The 13,384-nt window shown below is 40.8% G+C and overlaps 2 protein-coding genes across 2 annotated transcripts; both read left to right on the forward strand.

Annotated features, from left to right (window-relative positions):
• Positions 1-2,138: 2,138 nt before the first annotated feature.
• krt18a.1 (keratin 18a, tandem duplicate 1) lies at positions 2,139-8,547 on the forward strand. The gene is made up of 7 exons (XM_023289529.3): positions 2,139-2,686; positions 5,137-5,219; positions 5,684-5,840; positions 6,971-7,135; positions 7,259-7,384; positions 7,614-7,834; positions 7,970-8,547. The coding sequence occupies exons 1-7, from the start codon at positions 2,243-2,245 to the stop codon at positions 8,082-8,084; spliced, it is 1,311 nt and encodes a 436-aa protein (XP_023145297.1). The 5' UTR covers positions 2,139-2,242; the 3' UTR covers positions 8,085-8,547.
• A 998-nt stretch (positions 8,548-9,545) lies between these two features.
• LOC111581388 (keratin, type I cytoskeletal 18-like) lies at positions 9,546-12,979 on the forward strand. The gene is made up of 7 exons (XM_023289530.3): positions 9,546-10,044; positions 10,544-10,626; positions 10,709-10,865; positions 11,093-11,257; positions 11,367-11,492; positions 11,992-12,209; positions 12,602-12,979. The coding sequence occupies exons 1-7, from the start codon at positions 9,631-9,633 to the stop codon at positions 12,726-12,728; spliced, it is 1,290 nt and encodes a 429-aa protein (XP_023145298.2). The 5' UTR covers positions 9,546-9,630; the 3' UTR covers positions 12,729-12,979.
• Positions 12,980-13,384: the final 405 nt, after the last annotated feature.

Consider the following 13,384-nt stretch of genomic DNA (forward strand, 5'->3'; position numbering starts at 1 on the left):
CAGTACAAAATATATTGGCTCATGTCTTTGTTGTGTCACATTACATGGGAAAGCACTGAGACTAAGGCTAATCTCCATCATTCATCTTACACATACATATGAGTTTGAAACTTGACACTTGAACAGTTCTGCAGCCCTTATCATCTCTGTACCTTAATCTTTGTTTTCTCTGCCGGGTGTGGCAGCCATCAGGACCAGACAAGACACGACAGCCATCACTACCACCGATAGACAAAACCAAAACCCTGAAACTGGCTTCCCATAAAAAGACCCGGTGTGGCTGCCACTGTTTTTGTCTATTTACTGACTTCAGATAAAAATAATACAAGATGTCTGATGTTTATCTGCCTATCAAAAGTAAAACTTTACAAACATACTGGGATGTGTTTGTATGGTCACTATGATACTACTTTTTTTGAAGCAGCTTCTTATGAACTCACTTTATTGCTCTGCTTAGCAGGAATCCCTTGTTGTTTGCCTGCTCAGTGACAGTACACTAGTTGTTTTGATTTCATCAGGAGCTCTTTATACTTTAATATCCTGCTGCATGTTCCTTCTTGAAAAAAAATAAACACAAAAACATGGGGCAACGATGAGACAAAACATCTGAACCATTAGAGAGGAATACCTGAGAACAAGTAGATGCTGTTTCAGAACACCGAGGGAGGGAAGACAGACTTCTATATAACACTTGTTGTTGCTCAATGCTTTGCACACTGGAAAACAGAATTTGGAGGCTTACCGATGGAAAGGTATATTACAAAACACATGATTTTGTTCTGTTTTTTTTTATTACCTTCAAATATCAAACAAAGGAACATTTAAAACTGTGTAGAAATCGACAAGATGGATTTGTGTCCTTGTTCCAAGCCAATACCAAGTACTGGAATGTGTGCGGAATGTGCTTGTGTTAAAAGCCTGCAGGGGGGCTCCTGAAATATGTTTACTGGTGGAGAAAAGTCATTGTTTCTACGTATCTACTAGACAAACTGTGGAATTGTTCCTTTGTTTGACCACATCCTTTATGAGAGGGGGGCAATCAAACACACATCCGGCTACGCAGGACAGATAACAAACTGTGCTGCACATAACATCTGGAGCTATCTAACACCTCAAAAAGTCCCATCTGACTTCACAGTTTTTGTTTTTTTTTTTTAAATTTTCTTCTTCTTATTATTAACTAGCAAGACTTTGATCACACTGTTGTGTTTGGACCGTCTTAAAGGTGTCCTGTATTATTCTGTTTATGTAAATGTATTCATGCTGTACAGAAATTAACTGACACCAATATACAGAACCGCTTTATGTGACTGCAGATGTTTCATTGTCACAAGATTAGATTCTTTCAAACCTTGTGCTCTGTCCATGGTAAACCTGACGACACACATAAACAAATAATGTGAACTTCAAATTAAAAGATAACAAGACTATAGTATCCGGATGATTCAGATAACATGTTCCTCAACTGACTACCGTCAAATGAAACATCATCATCCAGGTCAGTATGACATGATCTCAAACCGCCCACAATGACTTAGAAACAGCAATGAAATTATTTGACTTAAAGTGATGATGTCTCAAGGATATGTCACAGATATGTGTTAGATTGTGACATATTTGTGCAAGTTTTCTTTTTCACTTTTATTGTGATTGTTGAATATCTCTACCCTCTGTAGCAAGTGTCAACACAAAGCCAGTATGGCATCACACAACAGGCTTCGGTTATTTTATCTTTACCTGAGGACAAATTCATTCATTAAATGTGTAGCTGCGTCACTGCACACAAAAACCATACAAGAAGAAATGGGCTTTAGTCTCTTCAGGTGAGAAATAAGTAGCTAAAACATTCATGGACTTTACCATCCTATCGGTAAAGTCCAAGTCATTTTTTGTGTCATTCTTGTCTAATAAAAAATGTTCAGTTTTATTTCTTAAATTTTCCCCAAATCTCTAAGTTATTGAATTCCACTGAGTCCTCAAAATTGACCAGCTTAGGAAGGTTGTGAAGGATAAAGGCATGCTCTGAGCAGTCCTGCGGTTTAGGCCGGTGGAAAAGAGGGAGGGGACAGGGTGAGGGGGAGTGGTCTGAGGGAGGGACCTGAAGGCCCACAAGGTTTATATAGTTACACAGCTTCCCCTCTCCTCCTGCCTTGTGTCTGTGAGCTCCAATTTCTGCCTGCCCAGCCTGTGCCTCTCTCTCTTACTCAAAGTCTCTCATTGAGTCTCACACTCTACAGCTACAATGAAAACCTCCAGGCAATCTACATACTCCGTGTACTCCTCCAACACTAGTAGCAGGCCTCCGGCTATATCAGTCACCCGTACCTCTGCTCCTGTTTACAGGGCCCCCACTATTCATGGCGGGGCCGGTGGGAACCGCATCAGCATCTCTTCCAGCAGCCGCATGGGGTTGGGATCTGCGATGGGAGTGGGCTCCGGAGCCGGGGGCTTCTCCAGCAGCATCCAGGTGAGTGCCAGTGGGAAGAGCGCCGACATCATGGGCAATGAGAAGTTCGCCATGCAGAACCTGAATGACCGCCTGGCCAACTACCTGGAGACAGTGAGGAACCTGGAGCAGGCCAACCACAAGCTGGAGCTTAAGATCAAGGAGGCCTTGGAGAAGAGCGGACCTGACTTCAGAGACTACAGCAAGTACCAGGTGATCCTGGATGACCTGAGGAAGAAGGTGAGGAGGGGGATGGGTGCCGTGGGCAGACTAGGGGAATGTGCATGTGCTGATGTATTAAGTGTTGAACAAAAGCATATGTGGAGGAAATTTGACGGAAGGAGGGAATGAGGAATGTGTGACCCGAAAGATGAAAACCAGGAAGAAATGTGGTGAAATGATAAATGTTTTGAGAAGATGTGACGCCAGTGTAGCAGATTAAGACGTGACCAGGGAACAATACCTGAATGCTTGAAGGTATTTTACACTGGAAAGGTGTTCTAATGAATACATTGCTCAACTCCTGACCTAAATATAACATTGTTAGTGCTCAAGGATACACACTGTCTAGATTCCTAAACGTGGGGTTCCTGCCGGTCCTTGGCACAGTGCCTGCTGCTACTCTATGAACCGGGGGCTGAGGGTTGGACCGGAAACAGTATGGAGGAGGCATGTCAGAGCATCAGGGGTTACAGAGACAGGAAACCAGAGTGAAACATAAATTAGGAGAGTCCAGGGACTTTGCGGACTAAAGGGTCAACCTGCAGGCCCATACATCATAACTTTAACTACCGTTATTCTTTTTGTTTAGTGTTGCACATTGGAAAATAGGATTAAACATACAGTTTAATCATTCCTACTGTGTGAACATATAATACAAGCTAAAAGGGAAATGGTTAAGAAGAAAAACTTGATTCACTCTTTTGTATTTTATTATTTAATTGAAAACATGTTTCATTTTACACTTAACAGATGCATCCCATACATATACATTCTGCAATAAATTTGCACAAAAAAGGTTTAAGAACCGAAAGTAAATGAAGACAGTTCACAAACAGAAAACATGTTAATAATTAATTACAGGTTTTGTCCCAGTGAGTGACACGGGGAAAAATAAAAGATCAAAATCACTGAAAGAGAAGTTCTGTCATTTCCTTTCAGAAAATTAAGTCAAGAGTCCAAATGGAACATTCCAGGAGGAGAGCCACTTAATTACTGTGTCCATGGTAGCAGTTCAGCATGGGAAAGCTGTTATTGTTTGCATGTTCTCACTGTGGGAAAATGTGCACAAAGAGAATGTTCTAATCTTTTTTCCTTGTGGGGCAGTAGATAGAAACATCAAGGTCAGCAAATCCTTTTTTTGAAATAAGGACACAACTGAAACTAGAGACACACACACACACACACACACGCACATACACAAAGTAAAAAAGGGAGTTTGAAATGTATTTCCTTAAAATCTTATCTTTCTCAAAACATTACATAAGAACAAATACATATTGAAATTAGGTTGTGTTTGTTCTACTAACAGCCGAGGACCTTAATTTATCCAAACAGCCCAGGGTCAAAACAGTCACATATTTCTCCTGGTGTGAGGCAAAAAAAAAAAACACTCAGATGGCGGCCTTCTCCCCAGCCCCCATCTGAGAAAACACAGACTCTCAAGGCAGCATGAAAACAAACCAACCCAGCAAAGCAGGCAAAGTCGAGTACCCAAGCACACACATGCGTACACAATCATATGACCAAGCATGCACCCACACCCAAACCACCACCACCACTATCACCACCATCCTCACGCAAATTACCTGCTGACAGGATAGATCCTGTTTCTCTGCAGCGACAGGACAGTCGCTACCTGGCAGCCACTGATTGGCTCATGGACTTTGGCACCTGGATGTCTCCCTGCCATCCATCCCATCCTTTATCTACCGCACCATGACTTCTAAAGCAAATATTGCAGCCATCTGCCTTTTGAAAGGGGCCCACTGGCACTACTCACATTTATACATGTAGACAGTGATCCTTATTCTCTAACCAAAACCTGTTACTGCTTCTGCCAGTGAAATAAATACCACATTTTGATGACCTTTTTTTTACTTTGTTTGAAAAATGCGTTACCAGTGTCCAGAAATGTCCTCACAGTTTTTATCAAACCTTACAATACTATCAATATAACTAGCACATTACCCGAAAATTCATGAAGAAGTCGGACATTTTGAGCAACCGGTTAGCTTTGTGTAGCATAAACACTTGAAACTGAGGGAAACAGCTAGCTAAGCTAGTTAGCATGTGATATTAAATTCAACAAGAACTTAGGTGTAAATACAACAACTTGTGTATTTTCTTAAGTTTTGTCCATTACTCTAAGGTTCCAAGCACTAAGGCCTATGGCTAGGTGTTTGTGTGCAGATTTTCTTACCTTCAAACACCTGTTTCCAGGTTGTACGCTACGTTAGATTAAGTTAAGTGGTTTCTAACTGTAGCCTGACATTTACCAGACATGATTCTGCTATCAATCCTTTCACTGAACATTGCAAAACAACACATTTCTAAGTTGTTGTTACTTGGGGACACAAATAATAAAAAATAAAACAACTGTGCATTTATTCCTTTATTATCTATGTCGCTTCTTTAGTGCAAATGTTCCAACATTTGCAATCTCTCTTTCTTTTGTTAACCCTTTCTAGGTGTTTGATGCCACCACCGAAAATGCCCGCCTGGTTCTCAACATCGACAACGCTCGCCTGGCAGCCGATGACTTCAGAGTGAAGTAAGACCCGCCTGTAGCAATGAGAGTGTGAAAGACTACGCCAGACAGCTGTGGACACACCCTGTTTTACTGCTGAATGGGCTGCAGGAAGAATACATAGTGGCATGATCTAAAGAGACAACCCTCTGTCCTGTAGTCATAAATCATCACCTTTGCATAAAAGTTGGTGGAGACGTTGCAGTTGTGTAATATATCAAACGTCATAGCAAACACAGCTGGTGACTGGTGGAGGACAAAATATTGTATGCTGACCAAACAATGACCACATACATTAAAATTTAAAGAACAGGCACCTCAGAACAGGTTTCTGGAGACTGTATGTCTGAGTTAGGTCCAGCAAGACATTAAATAGCGTTTATAGATTATAGATTAACAGTTAGGGTGAGTTAGCTCAGTCTCTGTGAATTTGATCAGCTGTGGAACACTTTGAATTTCTCCTCACCTGCCTCGCTCTGTATTGCCAGATACGAGTCTGAGCTGGCCATCCGCCAGTCTGTGGAGGCCGACATCGTGGGTCTGAGGAAACTCATTGATGACACCAATATGAGTCGCATGAACCTGGAGAGTGAGATCGAAGCCCTGAAGGAGGAGCTCATCCACCTCAAGAAGAACCATGAAAATGTGAGTTTGATTTTAGTGTTCCTAATATCTCAATTTATTATTTTTTTTAGTTAAAAAAATACACTGTGAGATATTTCTTAATAAGAGTTTAACGTTGAAAATTGTAGTTAATCTTTCTTCGGATTGTGTATATGTGGTGTACTCAGATTTGACTGACAGTAATGCCAACATCCTCAACTCTCAGTGCACCAAGGTCTGGTGCATGGTGACACAGCTGTCCAGCTGAGACCCACCCACTTCAAACCAGTGACCAAAACAAGGACAAAAACAAGAATGCAGAAATCTCTTACATAGTAACTCAAAACTCTCCTGACATCAGCAGTTGATGTACCCCATCTTATCAAAACAAGATGATTTTGAAAATAGGTCTTTGGGTTCCACTTTTGGACATTTTGTCAGTGAAAGGCAATATAAAGCTGTATTCATGCTCCTTGATTGTTGACAATTTAAGCCTGAACCAAAACTACTTGGTTCAAGTACTTCTGAACAACACCCACAAAAGAAGACCTTAACAAATATTTGCTCAATGGATTTCTCAGTAGTCCCCTTCATTGTCACCGTGTGTGCTTAAGTTACACACAAATGCTACGCACTCCGCCACGACTGCACACATCCTGAAAAAGAGGATGGGCGTTCTTGAAAACAAGCTTCAGAAAACTTCACTGGGAAGAGGGAGGTTTGTTAAGAAATCTGAAATATCTGAGTGTGAATCCTGTGGGAAGCCTCATCGTAAAACCGGTTCCCATCCATATTTGGCAACGCACAAATTACCAAAGAATTTAAATGACTATGATTTTAGTGCATAAGCCAAAATGTAACCATTTGTTTACTAAGCGAAATATTAAATTAAGTGTTAAGGAACCCAGACACAGCTTTATATGCATCCCATGTATATTTACCTAACCACAGTGTATGATTATGGTTGGAAAAGGCTAGGAGTCACTACTGGGGCAAAGTTCAATAAAGTCTTTCCGTGGTAGACATCAAAGTATTCTTTTTGATTTAAATTATTTAAAGATGATTTTATGTTCCCCTTTGAAGTACACTAGAATATTCACAAAGACTCTTTTGCAACTCAAAATTTGTGATTCTGGCTACTTATTCTTCTTTCCTTCATTTTGTTTCTTTAGGAAGTTATGGAGCTTCGTAATCAGATCGCCCAGTCTGGTGTCCATGTGGATGTTGACGCTCCTAAAGGACAGGACTTGTCTCAGATCATGGCAGAAATTCGGGCCAAGTATGAAAAGATGGCACAGAAGAACCAAGAAGAACTCAAAGCATGGCATGAATCTCAGGTAAATGTTTAACAATAAAGTATCATCTATTGTACAAACATGCAAGTTTCTCTCAAGCACAAAGTATTCAATTAAATCCTACATAGATTTTCTTATCTTGTGATTTGAATATTATAATTTTAGATGACAGAAGTGCAGACCCAGGTCAACCTGAACACAGAGGCCCTGAAGGGTGCCCAGACAGAAGTGAACGAACTCCGTAGACAGATACAAACCCTCGAGATTGAACTGGAGTCACAGAGGAGCCTGGTGAGAAGCACTCAGTCAGCACACACTTCATTTACCTCAAAACACGCTTATCTGAACTCCCTGCATTCCCAACTCAGCACTCTCACTTCAAGTTGCTCGCATGTACTTTGTTGACACAAGCTTTACACTCTGGTGACCCGTCGCTATGGAGCCTGTCATCGCAGAGCTGGGTCTTCTGTAAAAGTTTAACTCGTCCTGTCCTTTCCCTTTGTTCATCTTGTGCTCACAGAAAGCCTCTCTGGAGGGCACACTGAGGGACACAGAGCTGCGTTACAACATGGAGATTGAGTCTCTCAACAGCATCATTCTGGGTCTGGAGGCGGAGCTCACACAGCTGCGTAACAACATCCAGGTGCAGACGCAGGAGTACGAAGCCTTGCTCAACATGAAGATGAAGCTGGAGGCTGAGATCGCAACATACAGACGGCTGCTGGACGGTGGAGACTTCAAGTGCGTAAAAACCAAGAAGGGCTTTCATTGTGTATTGCACTTTAAAACAGAATGACCCTGCAGAAACAGTGGTTATCAAAATCTGTCAATAGAAACTGCATGGTTATTAACTGGTACTTGATGTTTTTCATTTAGGCTCCAGGACGCTCTGGAAGAACAGAAAACAGTGAAGACCAAAGTGATGACTGTCACACAGACCCTGGTGGACGGCAAGGTGGTGTCCTCCAGCACAGAGACCAAGAACCTGTGAATACAAGAAGCAACAATCCTTATCAGTACATCATGACACTAACACACAATTGGCCAAATTTTACTTCCATCGAATTCTCCAAACTTTTTAGTCATGCAGCACTAACCTACAGACCTTCAGCTGTCTCCATCATTAGTCTGACATCCTAGCCATACAGGTCTTTCACAGGCAGATAATAAACTGGATTAGAGGAAAACAAATCATCTTTTATTTATTTCATCACAATCTATTTATGTGTTTGTATGTTGATCTGCACATGTTTACTAAAGTTCAGAATTGGACAACGAGAAGACAAACCAATTGAAGGCATTGAATATTTCAAAGCAATAAAAGAATCCAGTAAATTGCATTTTTCTCTTTTTTTTGCATATTTCATCGTCTTTGTTTTCTTTCTGTCCAGTTGAGTCTGCCTGCTGTCCTGTAATGTTCAACCATTTTAATAAAGTCCATTTGAGAAACTTTATTTGTGGACATGGTGTCTTGTCTGAAATTTTAAATAATATATGTCACATACATTTGACAATCATAATGCAATAATAGACAATAGAACTGTTGGCAATAATCTAAACAAACAGGAATGCTTACCATAATTAGATTACTTCATTCGTGTGGACACTGATTTAGCTTGAAAAGTATTCCTCTTTGCTTTAGTTGTGTTAAAACTACAGTCACTGTACAAGGCTTAAGCCACATTTAATACCACAGGGAGCCACTAGTAGCTCTAGAGGAAACAATGGCCTCTTGTAAATGAAGGGTTCTGCACTGAAAACAGAGACCAGCCAATTCCTTGTAGGTTCTTGTGTACCATAACAAGATAATTGTGTTGTTTACCTTGTGATTGTTGAGTTGGAGGATAAAATTATTCTTGGTAACTCTCCAAAGCTATAAAATCCTTCCTCTCGGTTTTGTAAACTGCTGTGCAGTATATAGGTTTATGGACTGTGCATCTCACTGGAGCATTCAGTTAAAGGACGCAGCTGATGTATTTCAAATACACAATAGGTGCTCTGGTTATTTTTCAGTGATACCTTGACCACAACAAGATGATGCATTATAAATGACTGGCAGTAAAGTGCCCAATTTAATGATGGTAAAGGAATCCATACCCTGGTGTGGCTCAGTGATTTGTATTCAACACTAAATCTACAACAGTGTCCTACAGAGCACTTAGAAGAAGATGCGGTCTTTTTATTTTTCTTACAATTAATATGCTATCCTGGAATCCAGAGCCTGCCCAGCCTCATCCGTTACAATGCTGTTTAGTTACCATAGATACAGCTTATTTACTACACACTATCAAATTATAAATGTCAGCACACCTTTCATGGAGATCGATCATCAGTGAGTGTTCAGGGACAAAGTCTAAACAAGAGGGATAAAGGTAAAATGTAATAGATAACAGAGGAGTGGCTCGAGGAATATTGCCTTTCAGGGTCATATATAAGACCCCGAACTCCACCTTCAAACTCCACTCTCAGCCATCAACCTCCTCTGTGCCAGGACGTCCTGCTTCTTCCTCTGATTGATCAGCACACTTCTGTCAACAATGGAGCCCCTGAATAAACGCCAAAGCTCTCAAAATTTCGTTTTTTCTTCATCAACAGGAATCCTTCCTGGACCTCTACACATGAACAAGTACTACGCACATAGCGTCACCGGAGGAGCAGGCGGCCATGGAACTAGGATCTCCACCACCTCAAGAGTTGGCAGCGGCTTCGGCGGTGGGTATGACTACCAGTCCTCTATGTCCACCTCTGGGGCCCTGGCCATCGGGAATGAGAAGATTGCCATGCAGCACCTCAACGATCGCCTGGCCAGCTACCTGGAGACGGTGAGGAATCTGGAGAAGGCCAACCGCCAGCTGGAGATCAAGATCAGAGAGGCCATCGAGACGAGAGGCCCCCTAGAGGGGAGAGACTACGGCAAATTCTACGCCATCATCACCGAGCTGAGGGGCAAGGTCAGTTAATGAAACAGTCACTCAGTCTTGACCGACATAATGCAGAAAATGAATTAAGAAGTGGTCATGTAGCAAGAACACCAATTAAAAAAAAAAAAACAAAAAAAAAAACAATGGATGAGGTAGTTTTGACAAAGTAATGCTAAAGGATGTCTGTTACATTGTAGTTTATGTAAAGCACTTTTTTGTGGCAGAGATCGGATTTTCCTTTGGAGTAAAAGTCGCTCCACCTGAATCACTATAACTTTTTACTATCATATTTGCTGAAACTTTAAAGTTTATTGCTCTGACTCATTGATTCTCAACATTTATTACCTGTGGTTTGTCTCTTATCTCGCTGTGATAGAAAGCAAAAAGATAATCGGCATTTACGAGCTGCCAAAGGACATTCTTTCACCCGCTCAGGCCTTCAAAGTAGAAGTTTGTTGTCTATCAAAATGACTGTGGAAAAATACAATTTCAGCCTGAAAATTACAAAAACTATTCAATTTTTTTACAGATTTTTGACATGATCAAGGGCAACGCCCATCTTGCCATCTCTCTTGACAATGCACGCCTGGCTTCAGACGACTTCAGAGTCAAGTGAGTGTCCAGTTATGTACGCAAAATGAAACCCGCTCCTCATATAGTATGAATATATCTGATATGCACTGTGTGTCATTAGGCTGGAGTATGAGCTGTCCATGCGGCAGACTGTGGAGGCTGATGTTGCCAGACTGAGGAAGCTTCTCGATGACACTAACATAATGCGTCTGCACCTGGAGGGCGACATCGAGTCTCTGAGGGAAGAGTTGATCAACCTGAAGAAGAACCATGAGACAGTGAGGAACACTGGTTTGAAATTAATAGTAAAAAATATTTGGTCCAATCTAACTGAAGTACAACATTGCAGTTCAAAGAGAAAAACTTATTTGATTACGACCATACACGCCCAATGCATTACAATCACCACTGTGGTGCCCTCTGTTTGTTCCTTAACCTCTTTGCACAGGATAACCCTAATAACCTTTATCAGGAAATCACACCCTGACTATTTCCTCATCAACAGGATGTTGCAGAATTGCGTGCCCAGATCGCTCAGGTTGGCGTCCATGTGGATGTCGATGCTCCTAAAGGTCAGGACCTGGCCAAGATTATGGCGGAGATGAGAGCTAAGTATGAGAGGATAGCACAGAAGAACCAGGAGGAGCTCAAAGCATGGCACGACTCTCAGGTAAAACAGAATTCACCTGAGAAAATGTTGATTGATGCCTTTTTTATGTGTTTTTGGCTGTCTTTAAGTTCCATTTCTAAGTAGTGTATGTATTTCAACTTTCATCCAGATTACAGAGGTGCAGGTCCAAGTGACAGAGAGCTCGACAGCTTTGAAGGACGCCACAAGTCTAATGACCGAAACTAGGAGGCGGTATCAGGGCCTGGAGATTGAACTGCAGTCTGCACTTAGTCTGGTAAGAAGTCCTGTGTTGGTTTATGTAGTTAACTTGAACTCTTGTCGTATCACTGTTGTTTATGGTTTGAGATATGAGCCTTTCTTCAGTACACTCTCTTCAGCAGTCAGATTTTTCTCATCATCTGGAAGCTAGCAAAGTGTTCTTGGTGTATCAAATGTTATACTCCTTAGAAATTAGCAGCTCAGATATTCCAACTACCAACACCTACCAACGTTCACTAATTAAAACTTTATAGAAACTAAAGAGCAAGTACGACAGGGTGTGGTTTTACAGGTGTAATCAGTAAGCCGTAAAGGTGCTGGAAGCTGAGTTTTATTATATTCAATCTTAGACAGGTAAGCTGTCTCCCTGTTTTTTTCAGTCTTGATGCAAAATTCAGCTACATTCATTGATATTTATTTGTCATACAACTCATCTAACTCTCTGTAAGACAGCAGTAAAAAATAAATAAAACACATCACTTATCTATTGCATTCTCTCTTTCCCATTTCAAAAGAAAGCGTCCCTGGAGGCCACCCTGCGTGACATCGAGATGCGCCACAGCATGGAGGTGGAGAAGTATAACGCAATCATCGTGAGGCTGCAGGAGGAGCTGACTCAGATCCGCACCAACATCCAGCAAAACTCAAGAGAATATGAACACCTGCTCAACATCAAGGTGAAACTGGAGGCTGAGATCACTCAGTACAGGAGGCTGCTGGATGGTGACTTAAAGTAAGTATGAGGAGAGGAGGAGGAAAGTACAGGTGAAGCACTGAAAATGGCTCATTACCTTTGCTTCAAAGCTACACATTCAATGTGTGGCTTTGTGAGCTCCCTGATAAAACAGCTTTGTTCGTCCCAGGGGAGTTTTTGCAAATTCAATTCAAATAACCTACATGCAAACATGAAGCAGCATTGATATGGAAAGTAAAACTGACTCATCTGCTTCAGTAGAATACTCATGCAGCCACTTACATTTCAACTGCTGTTTTTCAGCATGTGGATACTGGATAATTTTAAAGGGCAGAACAGATGCCACCAAAATTGTGACTGAAAGTGTCGGATTTCAGTGTAAAAGCTGTGACTAAATTTGTTCTTTACTTTTCTGCTTTTATTTCTAATAGACTGGAGGATGCAGTTGATCCGAAGACAGTACAGACCAAAGTGGTGACCGTCACTCAGACTTTGGTGGATGGCAAAATAGTGTCAGAGAGCAAGGATGTCAAATCCAGTGAAAAGCTTGCTATGTAACTATATTTCCATGAATCTCTGTCTGTGTGTCTCTGTATGTATTATTTGTACATTTTAACAACCATACATCCCATCTACAACAAATTTGCTTTGCAGGTGACCTAAGGAATGTGAAATGTTGAGTATGAAGAAATGAGTTTTGGCCAGTTTACACTGTCACATTCTGCTAGGACACGTACAGAGATTGGAGGAACTAGTTATTGTAAAACTGAAAATAAAATAAAGAAATAAAAAGAACCATAAAAAATGTAGTATCAGGCCTGTGACTGTTTATGTAGATTTGTTTTCAGAAGAAAAACAAGCACTGCTTTCGTGATTATGCAAATCATTTCGCTAGTTATCCATTGGTTACACAGTAAAACTAATAAATTTTTTTCACATTCATACTACACAATTCCCAAACATCAATAGTTTATAAACCTCTACGGCTACAGCTCACTGATGACGGCATTAGACATTATATATATATATATATATATATATATATATATATATATATATATATATATATATATATATATATATATATATATATATATATATATATATATATATATATATATGCACAGTATGTATACACAGGATTTATACATCCATTACCTATACACTGTTTTAACCTCATTTGGGTTGCGGGGGGCCTGGAATTTATCCCTACT

This window comes from Amphiprion ocellaris, chromosome 8, assembly GCF_022539595.1.
Source record: "Amphiprion ocellaris isolate individual 3 ecotype Okinawa chromosome 8, ASM2253959v1, whole genome shotgun sequence".
Classification (NCBI taxonomy): domain Eukaryota; kingdom Metazoa; phylum Chordata; class Actinopteri; family Pomacentridae; genus Amphiprion; species Amphiprion ocellaris.